General features: G+C 42.6%; 1 protein-coding gene and 1 long non-coding RNA gene across 7 annotated transcripts in view; one reads left to right on the plus strand and one right to left on the minus strand.

Moving 5' to 3' along the window:
• Positions 1–16,754, plus strand: part of LOC311426438 — a 403,748-nt gene that overhangs the window by 105,916 nt on the left and 281,078 nt on the right. The window lies entirely within an intron of this gene.
• The window catches only part of LOC311426296 (DDB1- and CUL4-associated factor 12-like), a gene marked incomplete at its 3' end in the record, with an annotated part of 124,446 nt that overhangs the window by 30,780 nt on the left and 76,912 nt on the right, over positions 1–16,754 (minus strand). For 2 of the 6 annotated variants that reach the window (XM_084502639.1, XM_084502635.1), the window contains one exon: positions 14,893–15,054. The exons of the other annotated variants lie outside the window; for them this stretch is intronic. In XM_084502639.1, coding sequence (XP_084358765.1) covers positions 14,893–15,054 — 162 coding nt within the window. The remainder of the gene's footprint in view (positions 1–14,892; positions 15,055–16,754) is intronic. 6 annotated transcript variants of the gene reach the window in all.

The following is a 16,754-nucleotide window of genomic DNA, read 5'->3' on the forward strand; positions in this document are numbered from 1 at the left end:
CTAGTGACCGGCCTCCAGCTGGATTTGACTCCTTTCACCACAACTCTTTGGGCCCAGCTATCCAGCCAGTTTCTAAACTAATGAAGCATACGCCAGTCCAAGCCAAGAGCAGCCAGTTTCTCGAGGAGAATGCTGTGGGAGACGGTGTCAAAAGCCTTGCTGAAGTCAAGGTAGACCACATCCACAGCCTTTCCCTCATCCACCCAGCGCGTCACTTTGTCATAGAAGGAGATCAGGTTCGTCAAGCAGGACCTGCCTTTCATAAACCCATGCTGACTGGGCCTGATCACCTGGTTGCCCTGCACGTGCTGCGTGATGACACTCAAGATAATCTGCTCCATGAGCTTCCCTGGCACTGAGGTCAAACTGACAGGTCAAACTGACAGGCTCCTTGGGTCTGCCCTCCGGCCCTTCTTGTAGATGGGCATCACGTTTGCTAGCCGCCAGTCAACTGGGACCTCCCCCGATAGCCAGGACTGCTGATAAATGATGGTAAGCGGCTTGGCCAGCTCCTCCGCCAGTTCTCTCAGTACCCTTGGGTGGATCCCATCCGGCCCCATCGACTTGCGTACATCGGAGTGCTTTAGCAGGTCACCAACCAGTTCTTCGTGGATAGTGAGGGCCACATTCTGCTCCCCATCCCCTTCCACCAGCTCAGGGTACTGGGTATCCAGAGAACAACAGGTATTGCCGCTAAAGACTGAGGCAAAGAAGGCATTAAGCACCTTCGCTTTTTCCTCATCTTTTGTAATTAGGTTTCCCCCCGCATCCAGTAAAGGATGTAGATTCTCCTTAGTCCTCCATTTTGCGTTGATGTATTTGTAAAAAGATTTTTTGTTATCTTTAACGGCAGTAGCCAGACTGAGCTCCAGATGAGCTTTGGCCTTTCTAATTTTGTCCCTGCACAGCCTCGCAACATCCTTATAGTCCTCCTCAGTGGCCCGCCCTTTTTTCCAAAGATTATAAACCCTCTTTTTTTCTCTTAATCTCAAGATGCAACTCTTTGTTGAGCCAGGCCGGTCTTCTTTCACGCCGGCTCGTCTTTGGGCACGTGGGGATGGACTGATCCTGTTCCATTAAGCAGTACAACAGTCAGGAATGATGGGGACCTGGGGCATCTACCCCAGCAGGTCCACTGGTTGAAATAAAGCTAGGGAACAAAGGGAGAGGCTTGAATTTTTTGTTGGTTAAGGGAGCTTCTTTCTCTGTGTTAATTCAAAAATTGACTCTGGAAAAGCGCTGAGTCTGTAAATGTAATAGGAGCAATTGGCAAACAGGAAAAGGCATTTTTTTTGCAATGCTTGAAATTTAAATTGGGAAAAATGATTGGAATTCATCAATTTTTATACTTACACAATTTGCCAAGGTCCTTCTTAGGAAGGGACTTGCTGGAAAAACTGGATGCAAAAATTTCTTTTGAACAAGGAAAACTGGAAATAACCTTTTGACAAAATTAGAGAACAGTCACGTTTGGTTCATGGTACTAGATTGAAAGGATGCCTTTTTCTGCCTGCCCGTGGCAACTGAAAGCCAGAAACTCTTTTCCTTTGAATGTGAAAATCCTAATAGAGGATGGAAAACTCAGCTTACTTGGACTGTGTTACCACAGGGGTTCAAGAATATCCCTGTGTTATATATGGAGTGGTAATTCATGTCCAGAAAATGGTTGATATTAATAAAGAAGGGTGAGATTTGGGAGTGTGGCCATGAGGTTCGGAAAGCCCCGTCCGTGGTTGATGATAACATCGGACTCTTAACGATGAGGCCATCAGGAATGTAAAAGAGTTTAGAGGGAACAAAGAAGGGTGATTCAGGAGACTCCACACAGTCCCAGGTTTCTTGTTCTCCAGCCGTTAAGGCGTGGAAGTTTCTGTGTGTTTGCTGTTGTTGTTATATTCAGACTTGTTTGACCAATGAAAAGTTGTTTTGAAAAGGACTGCCATGGAGAGAAGGGTATAAGAGGGGAACCTGCCCTCAAGATAAAAAAAAAAAAAGGCAACACGATGAAGTTATGTCATCAATAAAGAAGCAAAAAGAAGGAATAAAAAGGAACAGGCTAGCAGAACGGTGTCCAGGATGGGAACAGGCACATTGATCACCTCATGAAGATAGGTTTTGATATTGTATAGACTCACTTTAGGATAGAATAAATCTTGTGGTTAAAAATTAATGAGAACAAAATATACGACATCTTGTTATCTGTCGACCTTCTGTTATGTTGAAGCATCTTGTTAATTGAAACATCCCGTTATCTGTCGACCCTCAGTCAGACTGAGACTTGAGATAACTTGAGTCAACCTTCTGTTATGTCTTGTTAACTGAGACATCCCCGTTATCTGCCAACCCTCAGTTAGGCCGAAAGCCAACTCAGCTTGGAAAACAACTGATTCATCCTACCTGGCATTTTTTAAGCAAAAGGTGAAAAGTGCATCACGAGATCCCAAAGACCACTGCCCACATCCTGAAGACCCCGGCCCACAATTCTTGGAAGGCTTTGCACAAGCGCAAGGACTGATAAGCTAATTAGCATACGAAGCGAGAGTAGGCGGGTTTAAGTAATGAATATGTATAGGCGTTAATAGAATTCCCTTGGGAGAATAGAATTTTCCCTTGGGAGGCGGTTCTGAAGGGCAGAGGAGTCCAGGAAGGCTGGGCGCTCTTCAAGAGGGAAATCTTAATGGCGCAGGAACGGTCTGTCCCCACGTGCCCAAAGACGAGCTGGCGGGGAAGAAGACCAGCCTGGCTCAACAGAGAGTTGCATCTTGAGCTTAGGAGAAAAAAGAGGGTTTATAATCTTTGGAAAAGTGGGCAGGCCACTAGGGAGGACTATAAGGATGTTGCGAGGCTGTGCAGGGACAAAATTAGAAAGGCCAAAGCTCATCTGGAGCTCAGTCTGGCTACTGCCGTTAAAGATAACAAAATACGTTTTTATAAATACATCAGCACAAAAAGGAGGACTAAGGAGAATCTCCATCCTTTACTGGATGTGGGGGGAAACTTAGTTACAAGAGATGAGGAAAAGGCGGAGGTGCTCAATGCCTTCTTTGCCTCAGTCTTTAGCGGCAATACCGGTTGTTCTCTGGATACCCAGTACCCTGAGCTGGTGGAAGGGGATGGGGAGCAGGATGTGGCCCTCACTATCCACGAAGAACTGTTTGGTGACCTGCTACGGCACTTGGATATGCTCAAGTCGATGGCGCCGGATGGGATCCACCCAAGGGTACTGAGAGAACTGGCAGAGGAGCTGGCCAAGCCGCTTACCATCATTTATCAACAGTCCTGGCTATCAGGGGAGGTCCCAGTTGACTGGTGGCTAGCAAACGTGATGCCCATCTACAAGAAGGGCCGGAGGGCAGACCCAAGGAACTATAGGCCTGTCAGTTTGACCTCAGTGCCAGGGAAGCTCATGGAGCAGATTATCTTGAGTGTCATCACGCAGCACTTGCAGGGGAAGCAGGTGATCAGGCCCAGTCAGCATGGGTTTATGAAAGGCAGGTCCTGCTTGACGAACCTGATCTCCTTCTATGACAAAGTGACGCGCTGGGTGGATTATTTGGAATAATCGGTAAAGGAAATTTTTTGGGACAACAGTGGTAAATTGATTTTTTCAGAACTCCCTAGGAAAGGGGGGTATTGTTATTTACTGGTTCTGACTGACACATTTTCAGGATGGCCCGAAGCTTTTCCTTGTCGAACAAACAAAGCAAGTGTTATAACTTAGAGAGAACTAAAGGAGAACTAAAGAATACATAGGGCCGCTCCTTGATAGGGAAGGTCTCCTCACAGACGATGACGTAGGCAAAGCAGAGACGCTTAACGCCTTCTTTGCCTCTGTCTTCAATGCCGATGATGGGCTTCGGGACCCAGGGTGTCCTGAGCTGGAGGGCCGGGACGGTGGGGATGACAAACTCCCAACTGACCCTGAACGTGTGCGGGATTTGCTACTCCACCTGGATCCCTACAAGTCCATGGGTCCGGATGGGATTCATCCCCGGGTGCTGAAAGAGCTGGCGGATGTCATCGCGGAACCTCTTTCAATTATTTTTCAACGATCCTGGGAATTTGGAGAGGTCCCGGTAGACTGGAAGCTGGCAAATGTTGTGCCAATTTTCAAGAAGGGTCAGAAAGAAGACCCTAGCAATTACAGGCCTGTCAGTCTCACGTCAGTGCCTGGTAAAATCATGGAGAAGTTGGTTCTCGGACTTATTGAGGCGCACCTGGGGGACAAAGCAGTCATTGGTCCCAGCCAGCATGGGTTTGTGAAGGGTAGGTCCTGCCTAACTAACCTGATTTCCTTTTATGATAAGATCACCCGTATGGTGGACCAAGGGAAACCAGCTGATGTGATTTTTTTGGACTTCAGCAAGGCTTTTGACACGGTTTCCCATAGGATCCTACTGGACAAAATGTCCACCATACAGCTAAATAAAAACATCATAAGATGGGTGAGCAATTGGCTAACGGGCAGGGCCCAAAGGGTTATGGTAAATGGGGCTGCGTCAGGCTGGCGGGCGGTCACCAGTGGGGTCCCTCAAGGCTCCATTTTAGGGCCGGTACTTTTCAATATTTTCATAAACGATCTGGATGTAGGAATAGAGGGTATTTTGAGCAAGTTTGCTGATGACACCAAACTTGGAGGAGTTGTGGACTCGAATGAGGGCGTAAAGGCCTTATAGAGGGATCTGGACAGGTTGGAGAGCTGGGCGATCACCAACCGCATGAAGTTCAATAAGAGCAAGTGCCGGGTCCTGCACCTGGGACGGGGAAACCCTGGCTGCACGTACAGACTGGGCGATGAGACGCTGGAGAGCAGCCTAGAAGAGAGGGATCTGGGGGTCGTGGTAGACAGCAAGTTGAATATGAGCCAGCAATGTGCCCTGGCAGCCAGGAGGACCAATCGTGTCCTGGGGTGCATCAAGCACGGCATCGCTAGTAGGTCAAGGGAGGTGATTGTCCCGCTCTACTCTGCACTGGTGCGGCCTCACCTCGAGTACTGTGTGCAGTTCTGGGCACCACAGTATAAAAAGGACATGAAACTGTTGGAGAGTGTCCAGAGGAGGGCTACGAAGATGGTGAAAGGCCTGGAGGGGAAGACGTACGAGGAACGGCTGAGGTCACTGGGCCTGTTCAGCCTGGAGAAGAGGATGCTGAGGGGAGACCTCATCACAGTCTACAACTTCCTCGTAAGGGGGTGTCGAGAGGCAGGAGACCTTTTCTCCATTAACACTAGTGACAGGACCCGCGGGAACGGGGTTAAGCTGAGGCAGGGGAAATTTAGGCTGGACGTCAGGAGGGGGTTCTTCACAGAGAGGGTGGTTGCACACTGGAACAGGCTCCCCAGGGAAGTGGTCACTGCACCGAGCCTGTCTGAATTTAAGAAGAGATTGGACTGTGAACTTAGGCACATGGTCTGAACTTTTGGGTAGACCTGTGCGGTGTCAAGAGTTGGACTTGATGATCCTTAAGGGTCCCTTCCAACTCAGGATATTCTATGATTCTATGATTCTATTCTATAAATGATGAGAACTGATCTAAATGAGTTATAAATGAGTTATGAGAACTGCTTTGTATCAAAATTGCCTAGCTTTGGATTATTTACTAGCACAAGAAGGAGAAGTCTGTGGAAAATTTAGCTTTAGTAATTGCTGTTTAAAGATTGATGAAAAGGGTGTTTCTTCCTAGTAACTGATAGAATGTTATGTTCTGGTTTAGGATGAGAAGAATGCTAATAATATGCTGATGTTTTAATTGTTACAGAGCAGTGCTTACACCAAGCCAAGGATGTTTCAGCTTCTCACTGTCCTGCCAGCAGGCAGGCTGGGAGGAGGGCCGGACTGATCGGGGTTAGGCTGGGCATCGCACAGCAGGTGGTGAGCAATTGCATTGTGCATCACTTGTTTCGTACACATTATTACTAGTAGTAATATTATTATTATTATTATTATTATTATTATTATTGTTTTTATTTTCTTGTTTTTATCTCAACTCACAGGCTTCAATTTCCCATTTCTCTCTCCCATCCCAGAGAAGGAAGGGGGGAGGTGAGCGAGCGAGCACAAACCTAGAAGGATATGGAATGGGATTTATTTTCATGGCAGCCTGGTGGACCATGGGTTAAAAGGGTGTTATTTTTATTGTTATGTGGTGTAATGATGTTATTGTTTATACCTTGCATGATACCTTGCCTTACATTATTAATACACCGGGTGATAAATAGTACATTGGTAATAACTTCATTAAAAAAGGAAGGGGATATGTCAATTATGATGCTTAAGAATTGGACCCTCCAAGAACGGACTGATGAAATCCAGTTATTAACAACAGAAGAGACACGAATTGTTGATATTAAAAAGAAGATAAGGGATTGTTAGGAATGTTTTAACAATTCGTGTCCATAAAGAACAGTCCTGTCTGCCTCTGGGTCCTGCACTGGCAATTTAATTCTTGAACCACAGATGCAGTGTGTCCCAGTCTCCCCCTCATTCTAGTCAATTTATCAAGTCTTCAGAAAATACTCCTCAAATTTATGGACCTGTTTGCTTTTGTTATTCCGGACTTCTATTTCTAACAGTTACAGCCTTTTTTCTGTCTTCTTCGAGATTAACTTAACACTGCTATAGGTGTGACTGTCCCTGTGAATGGCTGGTGAAGAATGTTTTAATTACTGGTGAAGTGTCAATAAGAAAGCTATTTGTGTTTGTATGAAGTCTTTGATGTCTGGGGGTTTCAGAACAACTGATAACAACTAGTGACTGTTATGGGATACTATGCAGGCCTCTGATATCTGGCCAGGTGGCCAAGAGATTAAGAAGAAGAAAAAAGAAGCTGAAGGACGGCTGGGAGACAAGACCTGCAGAAAATGTTCTATAAACTTGGTACGGTGCCAAAGGAGTACAAAGGGGAAGGACGAGAAAAAAACTTGGAGAGGAAGACTACGAGCCTTCAGCATGAAAGACCCCTAGAGACCCCCAGAGGAGACTGATGCGCATGCTCCAGTAGGAGGGACTGGACCCCGGAAGCTAATTATAATATCTGTTTTTTTTTAGAAGTAGTAATGAACATGTATTAGTCTAGGAGCATAAAAATCAGCTACTTGATGTAACTGGTGTGCGTCCTGGTGGAGCGGAGACTCCCGGTGCACCCAGCGCTGTTTGCTTACCTCTATTCTTTTATATTCTTTTAATAAATCCTATTTTTTTATTTAATCCTATTTTGAAGATTGAGCCATTTCTAACACCCTCAATACCTTGCCATGCACATTTGTCAAGGAGGCTAACATGGACATTCATTGTAACAATTTCCAATTCCAAACAATTGGCCTCCAACTGGACTTGACTCCATTAACCACGACTCTTTGAGCCCGGCTATTCAGCCAGTTTGTAACCCAACGAAGCGTGCGCCAGTCCAAGCCAAGTGTTGTTAAATGAAATAATACCATGCTTTGGGATTCCAGTAGCAATGTCTTCTGATAGAGGTTCACATTTTTGTGCACAAGTGGTACAACAGATAAGTAAGATTCTAAAGATAGATTGGCAACTGCATACTCCTTATAGACCGCAGACAAGTGGATAGGTAGAAAAAATGAACCATTTAATTAAACAACAAATAGCTGAAATCGGACAAGAAGCTAATTTGTCATGGCCTCAATCCCTCCCTTTAGCATTACTTAGAATCAGAGTTAAACCTAGAGTAAAAGAGAATTTGAGCCCCTTTGAAATCTTATATGGAAGGCCATATCAATTTCTATTTAGTGGAGAGGATCTAATGCAGCTGGGATCAGAATATTTATATACTTATATAACCGAACTTCAAAAACAATTAAATAAAGTACATAAATTTGTGTTAGGGACCAGGGCTAGAGGGTTGGATCAACCAATCCACCCCTTTAAGCCTGGGGACTATATATATATAAAGACTTTTTCAGGACAACCCCTAGAGGAAAAATGGAATGGACCATATCAAGTGTTGCTGACAACTCACACTGCTATCAAGATTAGAGAACGAGCCTCTTGGATCCACTATTCCCAAGTGAAGAAAGCTCCAGAAGCCCCCTGGAAAGTAACGCCAGGTGACGATGAACTGAAACTAAAGCTTAGTCGAACAAAATGAGGACATTACGGTCGGGAGTATTTGGTAATACAGAATCACAGAATCACAGAATTTCTAGGTTGGAAGAGACCTCAAGATCATCGAGCCCAACCTCTGACCTAAAGTAAAACTGTTAATAAACTGATTTCCAAAAATGGCCAACGAGAAGGCTGTATTCGCCCAGGTAAATTGGACTACAACAAACTAATAATAGATGCACTTAGTATGGTTCAAGATAATGTATCCTTAGCTCTTAGTTGTATGCAAGCACAGTTATGGTTGCAGGCAACGGCTGCCTTGATCATTAGGGAAGGAAGTGAAGACATTTTTCCAGCTGAAGTCCGAAAGACTGTTTGGGACAATGCCAATGATTTTGAGAAGAAGTTCCAGACCTTGTGGACCCTGGTAAATTTTACTTATGATCCCATTGTTAACATGGCTACTGCCTTCGTGCTTACTATACGTAATACCACAGTTTATGTTATCCACCCCATCATTGCACTAGGATTAAACCATGAGGAGACAGTGCTCTATCCTTCGGAGCATAGAACATGGGCACGGATGGAGAATGGGAAATGGCAGTCTGTAAATCTAGAATCATGTGTTACCCGGGAACAACAAGGATTTATTTGTGAAAGCAATACAATTGATGCTCAGGATGTATGTTTTGACACGGAGCAAGTTGTCTGCCACCTTGAAATTCATCCAAATACTAGTCAAAAGACTGTGCTTGTATATATATTTGTCAAGGCTGTGTGTGTTTAAGAACTGCTTGTGATTTTGTAGAAGTAGACAAGGAGAACATAATTCTCCCTAGCAAAAATCATTCTAACTTTTGTATTTGTAACTTTGTTAGAATCGTCGGGTGTGATTTTCTATATTTGGCACCAGTGGTATCCCACCAGCTGATCAAGTCTAACAACTAATCACTGTCCATCATGATACAAAGGAAATAAGCAGAGTTTTGCAAAGAGTAAAACAAGACACAAGTCACAACTGGTGGGATAAATTCTTTGGATGGTCGCCAAATGCAACTGGGATTTTGAACACATTGAGTTACCCAATTATTGTTTTATTGATATTAGTTGGTATAAGTTTAATATTGTCTTTTGTATTACTTGTTTGGAATTGGAAATTGTTACAATGAATGTCCATGCTAGCCTCCTTGACAAATGTGCATGGCAAGGTATTGAGGGGTACATATCATAAAGACTGGGAAGAAAAATTTTCGTATTAAGTAAAAGAATTTACTAGATTTTCCAGAAAAGGGGGGAATGATATTGTATAAACTCACTTTAGGATAGAATAAATCTTGTGGTTAAAAATTAATGAGAACAAAATAGATGACATCTTGTTATCTGTCGACCTTCTGTTATGTTGAAGCATCTTGTTAATTGAAACATCCTGTTATCTGTCGACCCTCAGTTAGGCTGAAAGCCAACTCAGCTTGGAAAACAACTGATTCAGCCAACCTGGCATTTTTTAAGCAAAAGGTGAAAAGTGCATCACGAGGAAGATCTACGGTCTTCCTCCCAAAGACCACTGCCCACATCCCAAAGACCCCGGCCCACAATTCTTGGAAGGCTTTGCGCAAGGACTGATAAGCTAATTAGCATACGAAGCGAGAGTAGGTGGGTTTAGGTAATGAATATGTATAGGCGTTAATAGAATATTCATCGTTTTGCTGTATAAATATGAGATGGTTTGTTACTTCGAACATGCACGATTGGTGGAGAGATCCCCCGTGCATCCAGCGCTGCAATAAAGAATATACCACTTAAGGAAATTTCGGCTTCAATCTTTAAACCAGTTTGGACAGACTTAGCAAACTGCTCAGAGAATCTCGTACAGAAAGTCGCTGGAAATGGGCGCACTGGAGATGGGAAGAAGCTCAAGCTGAGAGAAGCAAACCCGCGCACACAACTGCCTCTCACTGGTAAGCAGCTGCGCATTATGGGGAATCATACGTCCTTAGAAACAAAGACTGTCCTGGTAACCTTACAGCTTATTCTCCTTATTAACAATCAGACAGTTTATGATCCTGAAACATGGGACCAAATTGAGGTCAAGGTGTGGGACTCTGCAACTAAAAACGACAAGGTTGCAGCGGGATTGCTCGGCACCTGGCGAGCAGTCTCTGAGGCCTTAAAAAGCCATGTGGGACCACAGTCAGAAACGTGTGGTTTGCCAGACAGTGAGGGAGCTGTGGGCTTGTCCACCGATCCTTCTGCTACACCATCGGCCCCTCTGCTGCTACTGCCATCGAAGGCTTTTGCTGTTATGCCCCCTGGTGACCTGGACATGCCTTTTGACCCAGGCCCTATTGGCCTTGAAAAGGAGATGGATATGCTTTTCTTCGATCCGGGAAGAACGGGATACATAAGGCCTGAAGACCGAGTTGCTTGACAACTTAAAGCAAGACATATTGTTCAAAAGGAATGGAAAATGGAGACTGTTAAGTCATGGAACTTAAAGGATTGTTTGTTACCTTTCCTGATTGTACGTATGTATAGGCATACTCGTGTTTAGTATGTAAAGCAATGTTCTGTATATTTAGAATGTTTGATGTTTGTGTGTGCGTGATGGTGGAGCGTAGACTCCCCGCTCACCCAGTGCTGTTTACTTGCCTTTTATACCTTTTATACCTTTTATAAATATTCCTTTTATAAATATTACTAAATTCAGATTGAGTTGAGACTTCATTTATAACACCTGGAATATAGAAACAATAGCCCTGTAATAATACAATATTTGGGAAACAACTATCCTGTGACCTTGAAGCTTGAAAGACCAAACAGGAAATGAGGACACTGTTGCAATACACACAAGTGATAGCTACTAAAGAAGAAAAGAAATGTGTAGCATTGACTATTATTTTACTAAATTTTTTTTCGGCACTAATACTGTGAACCCAGCCTCTTTCCTGAGTAACAGAGTTTCCAGATCACCCATTCATGATTGCATCAAGACCATGGACACAGTATACTCCAGCTGACCAGAATTAAAAGATGTACCCCTAGAAGATGCGGAGGATTGGCATTTAGATGGCAGCAGCTTCGTCTGCCAGAAAATTTGATGAATTGATGAGCATCAATACATCCTGAGCATCAATTGTATTGCTTTCACAAATAAATCCTTGTTGTTCCCGGGTAACACATGATTCTAGATTTACAGACTGCCATTTCCCATTCTCCATCCGTGCCCATGTTCTATGCTCCGAAGGATAGAGCACTGTCTCCTCATGGTTTAATCCTAGTGCAATGATGGGATGGATAACATAAACTGTGGCATTACGTATAGTAAGCACAAAGGCAGTAGCAAAATTTACCAGGGTCCACAAGGTCTGGAACTTCTTCTCAAAATCATTGGCATTGTCCCAAACAGTCTTTCGGACTTCAGCTGGAAAAATGTCTTCACTTCCTTCCCTAATGATCAAGGCAGCCGTTGCCTGCAACCATAACTGTGCTTGCATACAACTAAGAGCTAAGGATACATTATCTTGAACCATACTAAGCGCATCTATTATTAGTTTGTGGTCTTGGTCTTCTGCATTTTCCCATCTCGGTAACACCTTTGAAACTTGCCATTGACTAGTTCCCAATGCCAATAAGGATGATTGTGGGGGTTGTTTTAGTTTTGTCAAATCACTTGTTGCTGTGGCTAGCTTATTCATTAATATTTCTGAATCAATTCCATTTAAAACTCCTAACCCTGTTCCTAGCCTTCCAGTTAAGTCTCTTTGTGTGCTGCCCCTGAAGTGTGCTTGCTTTTGTGACCATATTGTCCAGTCTTCAAATGATGTCTTTAGGAAAGGAGAACAGGCTGGTTGAACTGCCGAGATGTTAATTTGTATTAGCAATTCAACACGCTTGAGTGACCATTTTGGATTAAATTGCTGTTGGCCTGTGTTCCTTACTACATATGGGCCTGTTTCATAAATTTTTGGTTCCAGTTTGATTGGAGGTGGGGCATGGGTTGTAGAGGGTCTCACTGTTGTAGGAAGTGCCGAATATGAGGCCCTCACCCTTCTTGACTTTGAACTTTTGGCCATTATTAGTCCAAAAACAGCTGATTACTACATTTTGTGTTAATATAAAATTATACCAGCAATCCAATTTACCTGGGCGAATACAACCTTCTCATTGGCCATTTTTGGAAATCAGTTTTACTAAAATCCCCGTTACTTTCTCATGGGTCATTCCATTAATCATTTGGCACTCTATTTTAATTTCATCCCCTATGGTTCTTTGGTGTGTCCACTCTTCCCCTAATTTTTGCCATTCTGATGGTTTATATAAATAGTTACCATTTGTTCACCAGATGATCAGAAATGCTAACTTTCCATTAAAGTTCTTATCCTCTGTTGTTACGGCTTCAGTCCAAGGCCACTCACCACTCTCTGTTATCACAGAGGCACCTTCCTGAATCACAATTACAACTATAAGCCATAGAAACAAAACAATTCTATCAACAAATTTTCTGCCAACCGTATTACCAAATACTCCAGACCGTAATGTCCTCATTTTGTTCGACTAAGCTTTAGTTTCAGTTCATCGTCACCTGGCGTTACTTTCCAGGGGGCTTCTGGAGCTTTCTTCACTCGGGAATAGTGGATCCAAGAGGCTTGTTCTCTAATCTTGATAGCAGTGTGAGTTGTCAGCAACATTTGATATGGTCCATTCCATTTTTCCTCTAGGGGTTGTCCTGAAAAAGTCTTTATATATATATAGTCCCCAGGCTTAAAGGGGTGGATTGGTTGATCCAACCCTCTAGCCCTGGTCCCTAACACAAATTTATGTACTTTATTTAATTGTTTTTGAAGTTCGGTTATATAAGTATATAAATATTCTGATCCCAGCTGCATTAGATCCTCTCCACTAAATAGAAATTGATATGGCCTTCCATATAAGATTTCAAAGGGGCTCAAATTCTCTTTTACTCTAGGTTTAACTCTGATTCTAAGTAATGCTAAAGGGAGGGATTGAGGCCATGACAAATTAGCTTCTTGTCCGATTTCAGCTATTTGTTGTTTAATTAAATGATTCATTTTTTCTACCTGTCCACTTGTCTGCGGTCTATAAGGAGTATGCAGTTGCCAATCTATCTTTAGAATCTTACTTATCTGTTGTACCACTTGTGCACAAAAATGTGAACCTCTATCAGAAGACATTGCTACTGGAATCCCAAAGCGTGGTATTATTTCATTTAACAAGACTTTAACCACTTCTCTTGCTTTGTTTGTTCGACAGGGAAAGGCTTTGGGCCATCCTGAAAAAGTGTCAGTCAGAACCACTAAATAACGATACCCCCCTTTTCTAGGGAGTTCTGAAAAATCAATTTGCCACTGTTGTCCCGGATAATTTCCTTTACCGATTATTCCAAATTTTATTCTATTCTTGGTATAGGGGTTATTGTGTAAACAGATGCTACATTGTTGAGTTACTTGTTTTATTGTTGTATATAAATTTTGTCCCACTATTGTCTGAGTCAGGTTCTTATGCAATGTGTCAGCTCCCCAATGTGTTTTATTGTGTTCTGTAAGAACTATGGGCCATGTCAAATTAGAGGGTATTATTACGCAGTTATCTTTTAAATATACTCATCCATCTGGTTTCATTTTACCTTTCAAATCTTCAATTAATTTTAAGTCTTCTTTTGTATAATTTGGCTTTTGGTTCATGTATATAGTTTGGATTTTACTGTCTGGTATCAAAGACAATGCCTTCACCTCAATTATTTCAGCTGCCCGCTTAGCCTCCTGATCTGCCAATCGATTTCCAATTTCAAAATCGGCATTCCCCTTTTGGTGTCCCCGACAATGCATGATAGCTACCTTTTCTGGTTGTTTTACTGCCTCTAACAACCTTAAAATTTCTTCAGCATGCTTTATCTGTTTTCCTTGAGCGGTCAGCAATCCACGTTCTCGCCAAATCGCTCCATGAGCATGTACCACGCCGAATGCATATTTAGAATCTGTCCAAATATTTATTTTCCTTCCTGCTGATAGTTCCAGTGCTCGCGTAAGAGCAATTATCTCTGCTTTCTGGGTGGACGTCCCAGGGGGTAATGGTTTAGACTCGATTATCTGTTGAGCAGCTGTAACAGCGTATCCTGCCTTACGTTGTCCTTGTTTTACGAAGCTGCTTCCATCAGTATACCAAGATTCGTCAGCATCTTCTAAAGGTTCTTCCTTAAGATTGGGTCGACTAGAATACACAGCCTCCATTGTTTCTATACAATCATTGGTTAAAGGTTCATCTAGAGTTCCGCTAAGGAAAGAAGCTGGATTTACGATGTTAGTGACCACAATTTCCACATCATCTTGTTCTACTAATATTGCTTGATATTTTAAAAATCTCTGCGGTGAAAGCCAATGGTTTCATTTTTGTTCCAAAACTGTTGAGACCATATGGGAGACTAACACTGTCATTTTCTGTCCCATTGTAAGCTTCCGAGCTTCTTGTATATTGATAACAACAGCTGCAACAGCTCGAAGGCATCCGGGCCATCCTTTACTTACTTCATCTACTTGTTTAGAGAAGTAAGCTACTGCTCGTTTATAGGGACCCAATCTTTGTGCTAGTACTCCCAAAGCTATCCCTTGTCTCTCATGAGAAAACAACCAAAAGGGTTTTGAGAGATCCGGTAATCCCAAAGCCGGAGCTTGCATCAATTCTCGTTTAAGTTGTTTAAAGGTGTTTCGTGCTTCTCCAGTCCAGACTAACTTTGACTGATTACTCTTTATCAATTCATATAGAGGCTTTACCATTAGTCCATAATTATAAATCCAAAGGCGACACCAACCTGTCATTCCTAAAAAGGTTCGTAGCTCCTTTACCGTTTGGGGTTCTGGAGTCTGGCAAATGACTTCCTTACGTTCAGTTCCTAGTTCTCGCTGACCTCCCGAAATTCCAAATCCCAAGTAGGTCACGCGTTGTTGAACCAGCTGAGCTTTCTGTTGAGAGACTCAATATCCATTTAAACCCAGAAAATTAAGAAGACTTATAGTCCATTGAATGCAACTCTCTTTAGTCTCGGTAGCTATTAAGATATCATCTACGTATTGTAACAAAGCTCCTTCAGTGTCCATAGGTATCCAAGTTTCAAGTTCCTTTGCTAATTGGTTTCCAAAAATAGTGGGGCTATTCTTGAATCCTTGAGGTAGCACTGTCCACGTAAGCTGCGTCTTTCTGCCTGAGTCGGGGTTTTCCCATTCAAAAGCAAATAAGTTTTGGCTTTCTGTGGCTAAGGCTAGGCAGAAGAAGGCATCTTTTAAATCCAGTACAGTAAACCAGACTTGACTATTCTTTAATTTAGCCATCAAAGTATAAGGGTTTGCCACTACTGGATGTATATCCTCAGAGATTTTATTTATGGCCCTCAGATCCTGAACTAGCCTATAGCTTTTTCCATCTGCCTTTTTAATCGGCAATATGGGTGTATTTTATTCTAATTCACATGCAATCAACAATCCATACTGTAGAAATTTATCAATTATCTCTTTAATACCTTTCCTATCTTCTATCCTCAAAGGATATTGCTTAACCTTAACGGGTTTCTCTCCTGGCTTTAATTTAATAATTATTAAGGTCACATTTTTAGCTCTTCCAGGGACTTCAGTGGCCCAAACTCCTGGATATACTTGATCTGTGATCTCTAAAGGTATTTCACTTTTAGGGTTAGTTTGTAGTATTGCCAGGGTTTCTTTTGGATGTTGTTGGAAGCATATTCTCAATTCCCAATTCATCCAGATTTTAGTATTTACTTAACCGTTCATAATTTTCAGGATGATTAGGGTCTTAGTGGGGCGTCGGTCAGGGAAATGCAATTGTCCACAGTTCCCTGAGCGGTCCCATCGGCAATCTGAGCTCGCACATGAACTCAGGTTGTTTTAAGAGTTAACTGCTTTTCTGTTTCCATGACAACTCTCTGGGACCCATCATGATCCCTTTGCCCCAGAGGGCTGATACCCAAGATTTTAAGATCTCAGCCCTGGGCTGAGGCAGAACTGTTAACATTCCTACATCCTCTTTCCCTGCTCATTCAACTTCAAACACCTTTAACACTTTCAACAACCCTTTTAACACTTCCTTTATCTTTCTCCAGCCTGTACTTTTCTAATGCCAACATCAAAGGTGCAGTCAGGGACCAACTTAATTCAGTACCTTTTCCCACCAAGATGCTGATACAACATTCCACCCTATTTTCCTTCTCAAAAACAACATTGACTGTTGAAAAGTATTATAGTTTAAGGCTCCATTAAAAGGCCACTTTTCTCCATGTTCCAGCTTATAAAGCGGCCACCATTGATTACAATATTTTATCAATGTTTTCCTGTTTACACTTCCACCGGCATATCCTCCAATATCCTTCCAATGACTCAAAACACATCCTAAAGTGCTTTTCTTTGGAATTTCACAGCTTGTTTGCACCCCCATATTCCAGTTCACACTTTCAGAATACACGTATCACTTACAAAAATGCGGGCACGCAGGTATCTTTCAATAGTGATGTCATGAAACTACTACTATTACCAGGAGATATTGCCAAAGTCACAATAACAATAATCAGAGTCAAATTCCACATGTCAGATAACCAAATATGTGATATTTGTATATCACATATTATATGTATACGGAATATGTGATAACCAAAATATGTAACAC

This window comes from Aythya ferina (genome assembly GCF_964211825.1).
Source record: "Aythya ferina genome assembly, chromosome: W".
Classification (NCBI taxonomy): Eukaryota; Metazoa; Chordata; class Aves; order Anseriformes; family Anatidae; genus Aythya; species Aythya ferina.